The following is a 19500-nucleotide window of genomic DNA, read 5'->3' as shown; positions in this document are numbered from 1 at the left end:
GGGTACATTTGATGCCCATCGAAGTGAATAGTACTTCCCCACTCATCCATGTGCCTGATTCTGATTCGATCCTGCAGATGTCGTCACCGCCAAGATGCGCTTTGAATTCCAATCAGTGCCATCAAATTTCAGCTACAAAGATGATAACCTTACTTTTTAAACTTTCTGCCAGATTAAAAGTGTGACAAATTCATTCTGGGCACCCTCTTTTGTATGTAATGTCACAGTTTAATTTTTCGACGATTACTATGTAATTTAAGGATTGTCTTTAAACCACGATTATTGTAAAGATATCTGATACTAAGAGTACCTGAACGGATTGTAAACGTAATGCCCAACGACAGATTGTGACTTGGTCATATATTAATATGGTTTAAATCAATACTGCCAAACCAAAAGCGACGTAACACTAACAAACGCTGTTTAATTTTTGTGTGGAATACTTCTCTCTCTCAGGTGACAGCCAACAGAAATCATTTAATATTACTTTAACACGATTGTAGTAGTACGGCGTGATCCAACCAACACACCACCTACGTGTTCACAGTGTCTCACATTCAAAGATAGATACGTAATTTTTAAGTAACTAGCATATGAAATGGATGTATTAGCATCTGGTCATAGAAATGAAAAGCAATGTTTAGTAATCCAATGATTTCAACGGTTTATTCTTTTTTTTGTAGATTATTTTACAAAAGGAGCAGTTTTTGTACAGACGACATTTCAGCCCAGCAGAGCAGCCTTAGCGTGGAGGTGGGCGGCGGCAGCGAGAGCGCCGGGGGCGGCGTATGCTGCAGGAGCAGCATAGGCGACGTGTGCTGGGGCGGCGTACGCCACAGCGGGGGCGGCGTAAGCGTGGGCGGCGTAGGCGTGGGCGGCGTGGGCGGCCAGGGCGGCGGCGCCGTTGACGACGGCGTCACGGGCCTGAGTCTGGGCGACGGCAGTCAGGTGGGCGGCCCTGGTGGCGGCGACGGCAGGGGTGTCCAGCAGGTAGCCGTCGGAGCGGACGGCGACGGGGGCGGGGCCGTAGGCGGCGTAGCCGGCGTGCACGGGGGCGGCGACCACAGCGGGGGCGGCGTAGGCGGCGGGGGCGACGACTGCGGCGGGGGCGGCGCCCAGGTAGCCGGGCTTAGCCACGGCGACGGCCAGGATGGCACTCAGGACAATCTGAAATACAGAATGCCACTAGAATCATTAGTCGCTCTACTTTTGCTAACTTACAAGGTATGCATTTGAATAAATGTCCCACAAACAACTGTAAACTGCCTAGTAGATAATACTAGGACGACTTTTATGCCTCTCCTATTCCAACAGAGCGAAACGTCAGCCGAAACCCACGTAAATGTAGCGGATTTTTTTCTCATTCTACGTGCAATGTTGCTTCGTTTAACTCACCCAAATATTTTGCCAAAATGGCGAGCCACCCTGACTGAAAATGATAGGCACAAGTTGCACTCATGTAGCTTCTCGTATATCTCCGATAAGGTTTCAAAGTAAAGTAACGCTTTATGGACCCAGTATGAAGGATGTTGGTTCCCTCCACTAGGCTGTGGAAAAAACATTGTACCTTTTACCATCTGTATATGAGACCGAACACCCTCTTACTTAACAGGCTGTAGGTGAAATCATCTGCATTTTGTCTCAGACTACGTAGTAGCGACCACTAAAAGGCTTATGAGATATGGTATTTACCCACTAAAGTTCCTTTATTTATTTAATACTCTTTCCAATATTTTCACCGCAAATTCAAGTCCTAGTTTCCAATTTCGAATATATCACCGAACATTCCAAATTTATGTTACATTTCATATGGCCTCCGACTGGAATCGAGAAATTTACCGTTAACGTTGAAATATAATACAGCAATAGCTATTCGTTACAGGCTGAAGTAATGACATCTAACGAGGCATTTGCCCTTGGTGTCTGGAAGAATGGTACGTACCAGGGTGTTCATAGTTATGCTGCTTCCTGCTGCTGCTACTGCTGCTGCCGAAATGTGCTTCTGTCTGGTATCTGCCCGCTACTTATACGATGTCGGCCAAGCGTACGTCACAATGCGTGAAAGTATCGAACCTTGCACTGCCGGCCTTGGTCGAGGTCCTCCAGTGGGCGTTGTCTTGCGATGGCCACACACCACCCGGGATGTGTGTTCCGGGTGGAAGTTCCGTTTTTTAATAGAATAAATCGAATATGTCTCAGTGATCAAACCGATTTAAACATTTCTAAAAAAAAAAATTAAGAAGAGATCGCTGTCGATCAATACGCAATATCTGTGTTTGTAATTTTAAATTTTGTTAGTAATTCTACTCAGTCCTTTCTTACACATCCGGTTTACCGCTTCTTTTACATATGTGAAAAGCGCCGAGTTGCACTGTCGTTTGCAGTTCCAGTTAAGCCGTAGGTGCCCCTAGAACTGGATGGATAATTCAGTTCAAAGATAGGAGGAAGGCAACGACATACTACCTCTAACTGTACCACGCCTAATGAAGCACTGTGGTCTTCAAAACAATCTTCGAATTGATAACTGCCTCACATTAGGTAATTCTAGTTGTTACTGCCGGTCTCTTCGTTGTGCTTGTGCAAAGCAGGAAAAAAGTGCCTCATTCGTTGGTTCAACATTATACTGAATTTGACTCACGATTTGCGCTAAACGTTTCGTTTTATTAATTCAGAACGAAAACCACAGTAAACGTAAGATTCTTTCTACGACTGCTTGCTGTACTTTTGCTGTCTGTTTCTTCACTTCATTTTCCCACCTCTCAGAACCCCGAGTTATCTAGATGATCAAACCCTTGTCGCTAATCGATACTTTTTCTTGTGTAACGCTCAATTCAGTACTGAATTTGCTATTTTAAAATCTCTTGCCATGTATTCTAACTTCTGTCGGCTAGCATTTTGGACATAAACGAGTATCACTTAATTATTCAAATTTTCGTTTATCCATGATCTTAATGCCGCTGTCACAGAAATAGATGCTAATACTTTCAAAAACATTCGGTCATAAATACCGTTTATATTCAGAGCAATATTTTGTGTGGGACCTTTTTTATACAAATGGTTTTGCACAGTCGTCTCGAATTTTTTTTATTTTTCGCAGGAGGAGAATGAAATTTTTTGTGGACATGCTTGGAACCTCTAGCTATACGTTGAGCCCACTCAATCAGCTGTAAAGCATCTGGCCCAACGTTCTTTTCATGATGTAAATGCACTTTGGTAAAATTTTGGTGACTGACTTTTACACGATCGCTTGACACAGGAAATAAGGTCTTTTTCACTATCAAATGTTTTACCTCGCAGGTGGGCCTTCAGACGACCGAAGAGGTAAACATTAGATGCATCCCTTATTCATATCACCCACTGCCGTCGATGGTCTACCGCATCGTGGATTGTGCAGTAGAGAAAGCACCTTCTTTTAACCTGTGCAACCACCGCTGGGTATTGATGCGATCCACTGTGCCCTCCCCATAAACAGGGAGCAACTTGCTGTGAATCTCATAAAAGACATCATAGTCGCTAGAATGTATGAAATATTTACCATAATCGTAATAATGAATATTTCTTACAGTCAAAGGCGACTGTGATGTCTTTTCAGAAATATATGACTGTGAATCCCAACCGCGAGACTTTTTTGATGTGAATCGATGTGGCATAGACATCTCCGTTCTTGAAGAGGAACTCCACCACCGACCATTGTCACAACATGACATTTGCTTTACGGTCCATTACAGCTCACCTGTAAAAAAAAGAAAATACTTTTATGTGCCAACTTACAGCTAAATGTTCCAAGTATGTTCACACAAAATGTCATTCCTGCAATTAGAGGCGACTGTGCTAAACTTTCTGAACGCCCTTTGTATAATAGTATCGACAGCAGCTGCATAATGTCAATAACATTTGTTGCCTTGCAGAACTAGTATCGAGTATTACACTACACTAGGGTGACAGAAGTCATGGTATAACTCCTAATATCGTGCCGGATCTCCTTTAGCCCAGCGTATTGTAGCTACTCGACGTGACATGGACTCAAAACGTCTTTTGAAGTCTCCTAGAGAAATAGTGAATCGTGCTCCTCTACAGTCGCCCATTAATTCGAAAACGTTCAGGTGCATGATGTTATGCACGAACTGATCTCTCAGTTATATCCGATCAATGTTTGATGGGTTTCATGTCGGCCGATCTGACTGATTAAAGCAATCGCTCTAATTATTCTGAGCGTTCTTCAAACCAATCGGGAACAACTGTGATGTGGTGCCATCATCCGCTGTTATTTGGGAACATATATTAATGGCTGGAAATGGTCTACAGGGAGCCGAACGTAACCACTTCCAGTCAATGATCGGTTCAGCGGAACCAGAGGACCCAGTCTGTTCCATGTAAACACAGCCAACACCATTATGGAGCAGCTTGGATCATCACCATACTGGAACCCTACCATCTGCTCTTACCAACTGAAATCGGGACTCATCCGACAAATCCATCGTCTTTCAGTCGTCTACGGTCCAAAAGATACGGTCAAGAGTTCAGGAGAAGAGCTGTAGCTGATGTAGTGCTGTTAGCAAAGGCACTCGCACCGGTAACATCTTCTACGTAGGCTGTTTAGGTTTTTATGTTGGTAACGTCACGTAGCGCTCTGTTTGAAAATCACTGACTGCGCTGTGTGCAGTCTGTGGCTGGTTAGCATTGTTGGAATATTTGCCATTGGAGTGTTGGGCAGTTGTATGTGAACAGCGCGTAGCGCTGCGCAGTTGGAGGTGAGCCGCCAGCAGTGGTGGATGTGGGGAGAGAGATGACGGAGTTTTGAGAGCTGATGATCTGGACGTGTGTCCATCAGAAAGAGTAAATTTGTAAGACTGGATGTCATGAGCTGATATATATAATGGATTTTGAACACTATTAAGGTAAATACATTGTTCTGTATCAAAATCTTTCATTTGCTAGCTATGCCTATCAGTAGTTAGTGCCTTCCGTAGTTAGAATCTTTTATTTAGCAAGAAGTATTGGCGCTCGCTGAATTTCAGTAGTTCGAATAACGAAGATTTTTGTGAGGTAAGTGAGTCATGAAAGGTATAGGTTATTGTTAGTCAGGGCCATTCTTTGGTAGGGATTATTGAAAGTCAGATTGCGTTGCGCTAAAAATATTATGTGTCAGTTTATTGATCATCAGAATAAGTAAAGAGAGAAATGTCTGAGCACGTTCAGTTTTGCTCAGCTGTTTGAAAATCATATAACGTAAGGGGTTTACCAGCACAGTAATTCATTAATTTTTCTAAGGGGACGTTTCAATCTGCCATTGCCCATTAACGTCTAATTTCACCACACTGTCCTAACGGATACGTTAATAGTAAGTTCCACATTGATTTCTGCTATTAGTTCACACAAAGGTGCTTGGCTGTTACCACTGACAGCTCTACGCAAACGCCGCTGCTTTCGGTCATTATGTGAAAGCCGTCGGCCGCTGGGCTGTCCAACGTGAGAGGTAATGCCTGAAATTTGGTACTTCTGCATACTGTTGTCACTGTGAATCACGTAATATTGAATTCCCTAATGATTTCCGAAATGGAATTTCTCATTCAGAGGCTAATGAATCCCGTCCTGCGGCCATAATCACGTGGAAACCTTTACACATAAATCACCTGAGGACAAATAACATATCCGACAATGCTCTGCCGTTTTATACTTTGTGTACGTGATACGACCTCCATCTGTATACGTGGGGATCGGTACCCCATGACATCTGTCACCTCAGTGTAAGTTTAGTGGTGTGACTAAAAATATTCTAAACTTTTTCTAAAATGGGATGCATGTTTCAAAAGAGTAATATGAGAGTCGCCTTCAGAACGACAAATAACATAAATACACAATTACGATATACATTTAGAAAGAAAGAGATGGAGGACTAAAGCTCAAGAGTTCCCAATATTTCGTGCCACGACTGCAGTGATCATCGAGATTGGACTGGGATCAATGGAATCGTATCACGTAGTGGGACGAATCATGTTTCTTGTTTCACCAGGTGGATGGTCGTGTCCGGACAATATAATGAAACTTGTCAGGACACCTTGATGTACTGAGGAACTGGGCACTAAATTTCAAGAGAAAAAGTACCGTCACTGTAAGAGGAGGTGGGGAGTAACGCGTCGTCAGTGGAAACGCAGTAGTAGCACGATGAGTTGGTCAGCAGAACTCAGCGTCTTCCAGCGCGGACAAGCCATTGACGTCACATGGAAACGAATCCATGAGGGCCATTCCAACCCTCTCGACTAGTTGACTGTTGGCCTTGCGATTGTGAACTGAAATATGGAAAGCTCTACCACAGCTAAATCAAACCCAGGCTGACCACATGCACTGACGAACAGGGGCGGGCAAGCATGTAGGAAGGACGTTACAAAAAATCGCTTGAGATCAGTAGAAGGAATCACTCTTGAGCTCTAAAGTACTACTGGCAGTCAAGTTAGTACCACCATTGAGCTTGGGATGTAAAACATACATGGTAGAGTGGCGGAGCACCACCTTATAAGCCAGACTTTTCAGTGGTCACTGCTGGTGGTGTAAAGAGCGAAGCCACTGGACAATGTATGACTGAAGACAAGTGATATGGCGAGTCACGGTGTATTACGTGGCAGTTCGACGGAAGGATTTGGCTTTAGGAATGTCTGGAGAATTTTACCTGCCATCATCTGTAATGCCAGCAGTGAAGTACTCATACTAGCGAAGTGGTATTGTGGTATGAGGACGTTTTCCGTGCGTAACGCCGGAAATGCAAATCCTCCTATTTACATCTATAGTACCATAAATTTTTTCTTTATTTTGTTACCTGAAGATATGACATTTCTGTGTCTTTATATATTGTAATTGTTTTACTATTTTTATATGTATATTTATGCATTTATGTCGATGTATAATTGGCTTGTTTTGTAAATATTATTTGTATTTTTACGCTGGGTCTGGCCTAGGGAAAACTATGCTATCGATCGAGTACATCGATAGCTCGTGTGGAGAAACAAAGTATTTAGGATCTTTGGTAGTGTTAACTCTGCCGCGTGGAGCGCGGGCAGAGAGAGTCTGGCTGGGGTAGGGCGGTGGAGCAGGTGTGTTATGTGGGGCTCCCGCTAGTTTCCGCGCGTTCGGGGTTTGGCAGCATGTAATTGCTCTCGACTTGCTATGATACTTTCTGACACGGTGTCGCGGACGGGAAGCACTAGCTGGTGCACATCAAGAGCCCGTAACGCCTGGTGACCGTGTAGAGAAGAAAGCGCGCCAACATACAGCTTCTGCAACAGCGACGGCCGACAGTGAGTGACTGTATCCACCTCCTAGATCGACGGCTTCAAACCTTCAATCAACCAACAAGGAAGACTGGAAGCACGTAAAGTTTTAGAACTGTATGTCAGACCTCAGCTTTTCAAACTGTTCCATTTTCGTAACTATAATTACAGCAACTTAGCCTGAACATTTGTTGCTCATTGTCCCAATTGCATTACCAAGCAGGGCCCCTCCCTTTTCCGGAATGAACACGAGTGTCGTTGAAATTCAAAGCCAGCATTAAAGTAATATTGTTCCATTTCACTGCTTTAATTTCGAAGTTAAATGATAATGGTTAAATGATGATGGCTTCCTCTTGGGTAAAACATTGCGGAGGTAAAATAGTCCCCCATTCGGATCTCCGGGCGGGGACTACGCAAGAGGACGTCGTTATCAGGAGAAAGAAAACTAGCATTCTGCGGATCGGAGCGTGGAATGTCAGATCCCTTTATCGGGCAGGTAGGTTAGAAAATTTAAAAAGAGAAATGGATAGGTTAAAGTTAGATATAGTGGGAATTTGTGAAGTTCGGTGGCAGGAGGAACAAGACTTCTGATCAGGTGAATACAGGGCTATAAATACAAAATCAAATAGGGGAAATGTAGGAGTAGGTTTAATAATGAATAAAAAAATAGGAGCGCAGGTAAGCTACTACAAACAGCATAGTGAACGTATTATAGTGGCCAAGATAGACACGGAAAATAGTTTGGACAAGAAGAGAATAGAAGCTTTCGAAATGTGGTGCTACAGAAGAATGTTGAAGTTAGGTGGGTAGATCACATAACTAATGAGGAGGTATTGAATAGGATTGGGGAGAAGAGAAGTTTGTGGCACAACTTGTCTAGAAGAAGGGATCGGTTGGTAGGACATGTCCTGAGGCATCAAGAGATCACAAATTTAGCATTGGAGGGCACCGTGGAAGGTAAAAATCGTAGAGGGAGACCAAGAGATGAATACAATAAGCAGATTCAGAAGGATGTAGGTTGCAGTAGGTACTGGGAGATGAAGTTGCTTGCACAGGATAGATTAGCATGGAGAGCTGCATCAAACCAGTCTCAGGACAGAAGACCACAACAAAAACAACAATTTTCAAGTTCAGTTAAGGTATTCATAGCTGGCTACAATATTTAGATTACGCAAGCACAAATTATGAGTGCGAGTTTTGTTACCATATTTTAGCTTACCTGTGACTATAGCTCAGCTTGGTACGTACTAAATTTTACTATTGTCAATTGTTCAGGATCATTTAATTCAAGTTCAAAGTCAAATCCCTTATTTCTAAATTGCGTAGATTCAAGTAGCTTTTGAATTGATTGTTGAGGTAGCCCAAGAATAACCGTATTTGACTGAATTTCGATGTGCTTCAGAAACAAAACTCACTATTAATTTCAGTCGCTAAAATTAACTTTCAATTTTCCGGTTTTATTAATTCTTTTGCTAAACTACGTCAGAGTGTAGCGAAATTTATTACTTTTGACAATCTTTCAGTTTTCACACTACACGTGTCAACCTTCAGTTGCCACGCTTCTGGTGCTAATTATATGTGTAATAACCTTTCTTTTTCAGTTACTATAGTAATTGTCCATAGGACTGGCAACCGTAATTTCCCCCAAGTCTCAAATATCTAATTACAGCTGGTTAATTGTTAACGTAGTGGCCGCACATTTACATTCTTTATTAACTTTACCCCTTTCCAAAATTAATTTCCACCAGTTCGATTTGCATTTTTCCTTTCATTTAGATGTAACCCTTTCCTCTCTCTTTACCGACAGATTAACTTCGGTGACGATTGCTTTTCCCAAATTTCCATTAGGTACACGCGGTTTAATTTTTCCCTGTCATTAAGGTCGATAAGTGAGGGGGAGGTTACATGTGTTTACGGTCTGGTCCCATTACTGCGCTTAATAAAATACTAAATGCGGGAGAAAACTAACGCGTTCTATAGTATTGTGTACTACGAACAGTAGAGGAACTGTTCGGAGACAGAAACTATGTTAATTTGTTATACATGCTGATTTGCTTTCTCTACATACTTCATGTTTCTACATTATTAATCTTTCGAAACAATTAATTGCGAAAATTATATCAGCCTTTTGAAGTTTCTTCATACACGAAAATGACAACATGTGTGCAAATGGTTCTTTACGCTTCTAATGCATGGCATTACTTGTTATGTTCTAAGAATACTGGCACCCACTTTCAATTCAGTCTGGAACCACGCCACCGCTACGGTCACAGTTTCGAATCCTGACTCGGGCATGGATGTGTGTGATGTCCTTAGGTTAGTTAGGTTTAATTAGTTCTAAGTTCTAGGGGACTAATGACCTTAGATGTTAAGTCCCATAGTGCTCAGAGCCATTTGAACCATTTGAACCTATTTTCAATTATTTCCTACTCCCCTGCGGACTCCGATTTAGAGGTACACGAATACAATTTATGTTGTGTCTACATGCTCTGAAAGACCTTTGTTACAATATTTATTTAATTGTCTTACAGACCTTCGTTTTTCTTAATAGATCTCCATCTCCTTATTGCATCCAGAAATTTTCTTTGGTTTACTGCTCTTCCAAGTACGTATTCATTTTTCCCTCTGTTCATCCATCTTATCCTTTACAGTCTCTGCCATGTCCACATTTCAATTACCTTCAGCCTAGCCTTATCTTCCTTCCTCAGTGTTCATGTTTCAGCACAATACAGGAGTGCGCTAAGTACAAAACTTTTTATTAGCGTTTTCCTCAAATCTCTGTCCACATTGCTGACCTTTCTTCTTCTCTTAAAAAATTACTCTTTCGCCAGTACTAATGCGCTCTTAATTTCTTTGCTGCTCTTCAGTCGGTTTCTATCCTTCTTGACACTTGTTTACAGCTAGCCACATGTTCTCATGCATCTCCTTCTGATGCCATTACTTACACTTTCTGTGTATTGACTTTCATTCCATATACCTTTTCTGTAGCTCAATGGTATCCACTGCACCCTCTAATTCTTTTTCACCTCTTACTAGCAGGACATGTCGCCTGCACACCTCAAGCACCACATTCTTCTTCCTCCAGTTTTTACCCCCTTATCGTCTACTGGCTGCTTTAGTTAATATTTTCTAATTATGGATTGGAAGTGATAGGAGACAGACAGCAGGCTTGTCGTAGTCATTTTCCTAGTTCTATGAGCTGGTGCTTCCTCCTCTGACTTTCACTGATGCATTTTGATCTGAATACAATGAGTTTATTTCCCATGCTTAACACAGTCTCCATTTAATTTTCGTAATAACCCACACTCGCTTTCGATTCTTCCTCACGTTATGCAATACCTCATTTTCACTTAAATAACTTATCGAATAAGTCTTCATTGCGTTTCTCTCTCATATACAGATAAACAGGTTACTCCAACAAATTAAAGCTTACCCGTCTAGTTCCTCTGACATTCATAAAATACATTTGGTTTTCTTCTGACACCGCGTAAAAACGTTCGATTCTGTGGTACTAAATTTTGCCTCTGTTCGTCATAATGTGGCAACGCCTGCTTCAACAGCCACTGAGTTAAGTTTACCATCGTGGCTGTGAAGCAAAGCAAGCGCTGTATCATGTATAAGATACAGAGGCGAGCGAGTGCACGGGACTTACCCTAGTTCACTGCTAGTAGCGTCACGTCATCGTAACGCGCCTGCATATAGTATTGCACCACATTTAACATAAAAGTAAAAATTAAGATTTGTGTGTAAAACTTTGTTACAGTATAGTTCTATGTAATAATGTTTCAGGTAACAAATCTTAATGTTATAAAATTAGTAGTTTACGTAAAATTCACGTTTTGAAAGAAAAATAGGAGGCGCTAAATAATGACGCTAGGAAGCCAAAATTTGGTGAGAAGGTGCAGTAAGAAGTCATTAATGAGTGGTGCTGGTTTCCAAAACCATAAAACTAAAATTGACTCCAGAATCCGCGTTTTTCGGAAAAATCAGAGGCGCGAAATAATAGAGCTACAATATTGAAAATTGGTAGGATGCTTCAGTTCACCCTAATAATAATAATGGAAATACCACAATCAGTTACCTCTTCTAGTTTTTTAGTAATTTAGTAAAAACTACTTTTGTGAGTAAAATGTACATAAGCATTATAGATTAAGTACTTTAAATTTTAATGATAAAACAAATTCTTTAAGACCAATGATCAGATAGGACAATTAACAAAGCTACACCAAGTTTTAGTCTTGTAGCATAATTAACAGCTGATACAAGTCTTGATAAAGCTATGGTTCAGAGGTAACAATCTACCGTTAGTTCCATTGTAAAAATTCTAGAGAGTAAAGTTTTAATTTTAGCGGGCTGAGATTTTCTACGTGCTTCTGTACTGCTCAGATGTATGTATACAAAAATTGAGAAGTTTGTAAAGCTATTATTAAATGTGATATTTAAGATTATGTGCCTGAGATAGCGATCATTTGGAGGCTGCAGGCATCTGCATAGGAACGGAAAGAACAGATGCTCTCTTGGCGGTACGCGCCGGAGCTATATAAAAAGAGCGGCAGAGGCAGTAGGAAGCTCACTCCGCATTAGACCAACGCCTAGTCCACGCGAGCTTAACGTCCGATCGCGCCTCGCCTCGGGTGACGTCATAGCGGGCTGTGACATGCGCGTACTTAGCAATGTAAACGGACATTGAAAATCGCGAGGACTGTACACCGTCCTGGATCGTTTAGACTTCGGTAACAAACTGTTATTGTGCCGTCCGTGTGAAGTATAATTCCGCGTGGCAAGTGGTGACTAACTCCACTTTTAAGGCGAGCATTAATCTTTTTTTTAACATTATTGCGGACTATTAATAGAGCACCGTTAGTTAGAGTAATGAACTATTCGGGAGGACCTTGCTGTAGAAGTCGCCTCTGAACTATTAAACGATTGGCTGAATTAACAATATTTAATGTCTTTAGCATTTTCAGAAGTTTCGAGTAATTTGTGTGAGCCTTTAAGATAATAAAATCTTGTTTAGAACTTTAAATTTTATTGAAGCAGCCCTAATCCCGTGAAGAACTATGGATATTTTTCGTTTAGCTGGGCTGTACAGGAATGTGGCCGTGCAGACTGGGAACTAAGGTCAGTAAGTTTCCCTTCGCTTTCTGACTGGCCACCAAATTAGTTGCCAGGCTCGCGTGATTTAAGGTGGCAATGTTCAACTTTCATTCAACATTAAACAACGACTTCTTCGCCGTCCCACATATGTTGCATCGGCAATAGTCTGTTACGTGAAATGAACATTCAAACAACTCATTCTACCACTTCTTCGCCGCCGCCACATATGGTGCTTATCGGCCGGGAAAACTGAATTAAAAGCAAATAAAAGTGCTCGATGTGTGAAAGCGATTGGTATAAATTAACGAACTCGGTAGGCAATAACAGGACACTGAATTGAACTAGTGTGGGAACAGTGTTACCAGTAAAGGCGGGTGTAGTGTATAAACAATAAGTGTCTACCGCTGTACGTTGGTTAGTGACGATGGTGAGGAAGGCGACGATGCTGGATCGCGGCTGCTGACGGCGCTGAGACTAAAGGAAGACGGTGCGTCATCGCGGAGCTGCGCTGATCTGCGAGACAGCTGCCGGCTGCGCCGAGCGGTCAACGGTGCCTTGCTGCCCCCCCCCCTGGAGCTATTGCAGTAGGCGATTCCTGTGGCGGTACTCGACGCTACAGCTGCTGCTGCTGCCTTCAATACGTCGCGACGCGTCGCATCACGATTGCTGGTACACCGCGACGACATCATTCGTCGAAATCAAGCATTTAAGTTAAGTCAAAGACTTTTAAAATATTTATTAACTGCTGCTAACAAACTAAAAGATATGGAAAGTAGTGTACATTTCAGAAGGGAACCGGTCGCTGACCAAGAATCCTCAGGATCAGGAATTGAGTTTAATGAGGATGGTTCCATTAATCGCTCAAATATTGAACTAGAACGTAATTTGTCACCAGTAAATTATGACTTTAATTTAAATGAGAGTGCAGGGATGCAATCAATAAGTGAAATAGAAGTCAAAAGGGAGCCAGTAGAGTTGCTAACTTTGTCAGGTAGTGAAACTGAGCTCAATATATCTCCAGCTCAGTCAAGTCAAGAGATACAAAGTATCAAGGTAGAAGCTCCGGATTGGATGCAAATACTGTTTGCCAAACTCGAATCAAACCAAAATAAAATTGAGGCTAAAATTGAGGATAGTAATAAAGAACTAAAAGAAGAACTGCAATCAAAATGGAATAGTTTGAATTATAAGATAGATGCTATTCATCATGACATTCAAGTAAAAGTAGGGCAACAGTTAACTAAAATGCATAGTACTTTCAAATGTGAAATAGATCAAATTCAAAAAAATTATCAAGAGGCAGATGAACTTTTGGAAGTGAGGTTGTCCGAAAGATTGAGCAACGAGTCCAAACTTTGCTCTGACAAAGTTAAAGAGGTACAAATTAAAGTAGATACTTGTCAGAAAAACATTGAGAAAGTAAAAGAAACCTGTACCGAAATTCGTGGTGCAGTGGAACAAAGATGTTCTGCCAGGATAGAAGCAGTAGAGTCACAAGTAGAGGAATTAAATACTAACATTGCTAACCTAGAAAATAGAGTAACCTCTGTTAATTCTAGTCATTCTACTGTACAGCATGTGACTTCAGTTGACGCCGCTTTTATAGGGTGTCGACAGTTTTTGCGCTTTGATCCTGATAAGTACATTCACCCTCTTGAATTTTGGAATGACTTTGAGGATGTTCTCCCCAACACTTGGTCAGAAAGAGAAAAAAATTTCATTTATAAGAAGTCATTTGTCAGGTGATGCTTTGCGATGGTCAGCGGATGTAATGATCAAATGTAAAACTTTATCTGAATTTAAGTCTGCATTTCTCAACGAATACTGGTCACATAACAAACAAAATGATGTGTTAAGGGAATTCTGGAGTGGTAAGAAGTTTTTCCCAGGGCGTGAATCAGTAAAGGATTTCGCTAGGAAGTGGGTTTCAAGACTGTCACATTTGACAGAAAAGGTGAAGCCAGATATGATCATTATGGGTTTAGAAGGTAAGCTGCCGTGGTACTGGCAGAAGAGGATCATTTCCGCCCCTAGAGATAATATAGACAAATTTATTGAATATCTGGAAAGAGTGGAAAGCGTAGCTGCTGCTGAGGAGCAGGTGCAGCAGAATAACAAATCTTCTAACAATCACGTACAAAATAATGGAAACGTGAACGTTAGAAATATGGAAGTTAGGCACACCAAAACAAACTATCGAAACCAAAGCCGTGGCAGAGGAAGAGGGGGTAGATACTCACCACGCTTTCGTAACAACTACTATGACGAAAGTGGAGAAGTAAATACTATGCCATTAAGACAAGAAGGGAGTCATGATGCTACTATATCTAGTGGTGTCACAGATGAACACAACAGGCCGCGTGTGGGAAACTAAATCCCGTCTATGAGGGAACTGGCGCTCACCAGGCGGTAACAGTAACACAGCCAGTAACGGAAACACAGACAATCAGCCAACATACACAGACAGACAACATGGATGACGAAATAAATACAGATAATACCAGTGATGTGTTAAGCCACTCTCACAAAATAGTGGATAGTATTTTGGATACACTAGAAAAATGGGTCAAGAAAGAACAGGAACTCAAGGTAGATAATGGGGAAGAAATAGATAATGGGTTTGAGTCTGATGGGAATAATGATGAAGTAAAAGCTTACATCTTCGATGAAAATGGCAATCTAAAAGCTGAAGTAGAAGTAGCAGAAGTAGAATCAGTACTGCAAAACTTTAGAGAGGAGGAAATGATGAATGAAGGGGGTAGAAATAGTAACGAGGTGAAAGAATCTAGTAGCTGTGTAAACGTGCCACAAATGGTTGAAGGTGACGACATTCTTATGAACAGCAATATTGCGCAGGGACGCAGTTGCTCAGAGGTAGAGGATAGTTTGGCTGATGTGCAGCAAACAAAAGTAGAAAAAGTCGTCAGATGCTTCGATTTAAAGTTAGTGGACAGATTAGAGAAAGCAGCTAAGATTATAGAGCATGATGAGCCCCAGGATGTAAATGTAAATGTAATTGCAACTGATCAGAATTACTTTAGCTGGAAGAACATAGAACGAGATTTATTAGACGAGGTGTGTGAGCAACCTGTTCAATGTAAAATAACTCACCCTGTTATCAAAGTAAACATATCAGGAGTCACTGTGCGTTGTCTGCTTGACAGTGGCAGTGAAGCAAGTGCTTTATCACAAACATTTTTTGACACCATACCCAATAAAGAGAAGTTAACAGTTATGAAAGTAAGTGGCTTAAAGATTATAGGTGCTACTGGAAAAGTCTCTAGACCAGTTCAACACGAAGCTTTGATACCCATTGGTATAAATGACGTAGTAATAGATCATCCTTGTTTGATTGTGCTAGGCTTAAGTGTTGATATGTTGATTGGTACTGATTTCTTATCAAAGTACCAGGGAAAGATCAATTTTGATCAGAACAACTTAATTTTAACTTTACCTGACTCTAAAGTGATAAGAGAGTCTTTTATAGGAAGTCATATAGGCGGTAGTAATGAAACTTGGGAACTGCCTATTAGAGTAATAAAGAATAAAGGATACTTGCAGGAAAATTTGGTTTTCAGTGAGAATGAGGAAAGTGCTAAGGTTGAAGAGAGACACATCCTAAAGAAATTTAAAATTAACAGTAATTAATTACTGTAGGGAGTCTGCCACTCTTTGGCGGATACACGGTTTGGCGTACCGTGCAGTCCCAGCTGGGTGAAACTTTATTTCCTTTTCAAGTTTCATTCCCTTCTTCTGGTCTATCATAACAGGTAAGAATCACATATGTCTTCATGTTGTATATATGCTATTAGGTTTTAAGTATTCTTAGTAAGGATCTACCTAGTGAATGGCAAAACAAAAGTCTGAGTACCAATAAGAGGCAAACATGGCTAAAATAAATAAATTAAAATATTTCATGTAATTGTAAAGGGTTAGAAACTACAACTAAGAGAGACACTTTGCAGTATACGAAGTACGGTATGAATATGAATAATCCATGAGATTATGCAGAAGGTAGTATGTTGCTAGAAATAAGGTTGTCTGAAGGAAAACAGCGTAAGAAGGTAATGCTCATAGAGGCAAGCAATGGCGTTTTAGAATTAAATAAATGGAGATGTGTGGAAGTGGTGTGAGGATCGCACCAAATATATAGAAACAGGACGTCAATAGGCTGACAAAAGGAAAAGGGAGAAAGAAGTGGAGAAATGAAGTATTTTTGAATCTGGAAGAAAAGGGAGAAAATGAATGAGGTGAAGAAGTGAAGTAAGTAAATTGAAGTAAATGATGTAGGATTAAAGAATAATTCCCTCACGTCTCGTGAAATGGTGAAAAACGCTAAATCTTGCTTGAGGCAAATAAATAGTTAAACAGACAACAGAAACACACAAATATTGGAAAATGCAGAAATCTGGAATCGGTATACTGAAAATAACTAATTTCTTTAGTAATTCATACAATAAAGCAAAGTGCTGGTCAGCAAATGACTTCTTTGATGAACTAATCCATACGATAATTAAGCCAGAGTACATTAAAACTAAAAGGTTACTCAATTTTCTAAGTTGAAGCAAGATCTTAATATATTAATTTGCTAAAAGAATTTTCACTATTTAGAAACCTAAAAGATTATTTATGAAAGAAGAAAGTAGGAGCTATTGTATCAGATACGACTTAGTGCTAAATGTCTTTCTGACAACTTCACAATTAGTAAAATAATGCCAGAATATAAACTATAAAATGTACTTTGTCCTACCTTAGATATAAGTTGAAAACAGAAACTTAGACTGTATTGTCTGTTTCTCAGGGACATGCAGGCTGCATGAATGACTGACAACAAGCGGTAGGGAGATTGGAAGTAGAGACGCAAACCACAGTGAATACAATTTCCTCCCACAATTTTGTCAATCAGTGAAATTAAATGAGTGTTACAATAGGACACCCACCACAGTGCCGAGTATTATAGTAAAAGAAAAATGTGAGTGCGTTGCAGTGATAAAAGTCGTGTGTATTTTCTTTTTCAGGAAGAGACTGATTTTAAAGAAAAAAAAAATAACTATTTTGTAACCATTGAAAAATTTATATTTCCATGTAAATGTATGTAAATAATTTGTGAATGTCTTCTGTACTAGGTTTTCTATGTGTATATGAGTATGGTTATTTTGTGTATGTAGTAATAAGGAATTTCCTAAGAAGAAGCAACTTAAGTTGAAAGAGGTATACTAAAGTAATCCATCGCTTGTTTGTTCTTTTAGAAATTTAATTTTGTTCAAAAATAGATTTTCACGAAAATTAAAAAGGGGGTGATGAAGCAAAGCAAGCGCTGTATCATGTATAAGATACAGAGGCGAGCGAGTGCACGGGACTTACCCTAGTTCACTGCTAGTAGCGTCACGTCATCGTAACGCGCCTGCATATAGTATTGCACCACATTTAACATAAAAGTAAAAATTAAGATTTGTGTGTAAAACTTTGTTACAGTATAGTTCTATGTAATAATGTTTCAGGTAACAAATCTTAATGTTATAAAATTAGTAGTTTACGTAAAATTCACGTTTTGAAAGAAAAATAGGAGGCGCTAAATAATGACGCTAGGAAGCCAAAATTTGGTGAGAAGGTGCAGTAAGAAGTCATTAATGAGTGGTGCTGGTTTCCAAAACCATAAAACTAAAATTGACTCCAGAATCCGCGTTTTTCGGAAAAATCAGAGGCGCGAAATAATAGAGCTACAATATTGAAAATTGGTAGGATGCTTCAGTTCACCCTAATAATAATAATGGAAATACCACAATCAGTTACCTCTTCTAGTTTTTTAGTAATTTAGTAAAAACTACTTTTGTGAGTAAAATGTACATAAGCATTATAGATTAAGTACTTTAAATTTTAATGATAAAACAAATTCTTTAAGACCAATGATCAGATAGGACAATTAACAAAGCTACACCAAGTTTTAGTCTTGTAGCATAATTAACAGCTGATACAAGTCTTGATAAAGCTATGGTTCAGAGGTAACAATCTACCGTTAGTTCCATTGTAAAAATTCTAGAGAGTAAAGTTTTAATTTTAGCGGGCTGAGATTTTCTACGTGCTTCTGTACTGCTCAGATGTATGTATACAAAAATTGAGAAGTTTGTAAAGCTATTATTAAATGTGATATTTAAGATTATGTGCCTGAGATAGCGATCATTTGGAGGCTGCAGGCATCTGCATAGGAACGGAAAGAACAGATGCTCTCTTGGCGGTACGCGCCGGAGCTATATAAAAAGAGCGGCAGAGGCAGTAGGAAGCTCACTCCGCATTAGACCAACGCCTAGTCCACGCGAGCTTAACGTCCGATCGCGCCTCGCCTCGGGTGACGTCATAGCGGGCTGTGACATGCGCGTACTTAGCAATGTAAACGGACATTGAAAATCGCGAGGACTGTACACCGTCCTGGATCGTTTAGACTTCGGTAACAAACTGTTATTGTGCCGTCCGTGTGAAGTATAATTCCGCGTGGCAAGTGGTGACTAACTCCACTTTTAAGGCGAGCATTAATCTTTTTTTTAACATTATTGCGGACTATTAATAGAGCACCGTTAGTTAGAGTAATGAACTATTCGGGAGGACCTTGCTGTAGAAGTCGCCTCTGAACTATTAAACGATTGGCTGAATTAACAATATTTAATGTCTTTAGCATTTTCAGAAGTTTCGAGTAATTTGTGTGAGCCTTTAAGATAATAAAATCTTGTTTAGAACTTTAAATTTTATTGAAGCAGCCCTAATCCCGTGAAGAACTATGGATATTTTTCGTTTAGCTGGGCTGTACAGGAATGTGGCCGTGCAGACTGGGAACTAAGGTCAGTAAGTTTCCCTTCGCTTTCTGACTGGCCACCAAATTAGTTGCCAGGCTCGCGTGGTTTAAGGTGGCAATGTTCAACTTTCATTCAACATTAAACAACGACTTCTTCGCCGTCCCACATATGTTGCATCGGCAATAGTCTGTTACGTGAAATGAACATTCAAACAACTCATTCGACAACTTCTTCGCCGCCCCACAGCTGTAGGAACCGACTGTAAACGGCAAATTTGTTGAACCACCTACAACAATGAATCACTAAAGTTATGATGACGACACAGAACTAATTATAATGTCACTGTCGAA

The 19500-nt window shown here is 40.4% G+C and overlaps 1 protein-coding gene and 1 long non-coding RNA gene across 3 annotated transcripts in view; one reads left to right on the top strand and one right to left on the bottom strand.

The window, feature by feature from the left end:
* LOC126355528 (uncharacterized) overlaps window positions 1-19500 on the top strand; it is a 57827-nt gene that overhangs the window by 32582 nt on the left and 5745 nt on the right. The gene's annotated exons all lie outside the window — the stretch shown is intronic.
* LOC126355508 (cuticle protein 16.5-like) overlaps window positions 640-19500 on the bottom strand; it is a 26098-nt gene continuing 7237 nt past the window's right edge. Inside the window, exons 1-2 of one of the 2 annotated variants that reach the window (XM_050005846.1) lie at window positions 1943-1995; window positions 640-1167 (exon numbers count right to left, since the gene is read on the bottom strand). In XM_050005846.1, the coding sequence (XP_049861803.1) occupies window positions 724-1167; window positions 1943-1954 (456 nt within the window). In that variant the 5' untranslated portion in view covers window positions 1955-1995 and the 3' untranslated portion in view covers window positions 640-723. Of the gene's footprint in view, window positions 1168-1942; window positions 1996-19500 lie in introns of those variants that run through there. The other variant, XM_050005847.1, reaches the window with a different exon arrangement.

This window comes from Schistocerca gregaria, chromosome 3 (genome assembly GCF_023897955.1).
Source record: "Schistocerca gregaria isolate iqSchGreg1 chromosome 3, iqSchGreg1.2, whole genome shotgun sequence".
Taxonomy (NCBI): Eukaryota; Metazoa; Arthropoda; class Insecta; order Orthoptera; family Acrididae; genus Schistocerca; species Schistocerca gregaria.
The sequence above is the reverse complement of the archived record's forward strand: the minus strand, read 5'-3'. Positions and strand labels throughout refer to the sequence as shown.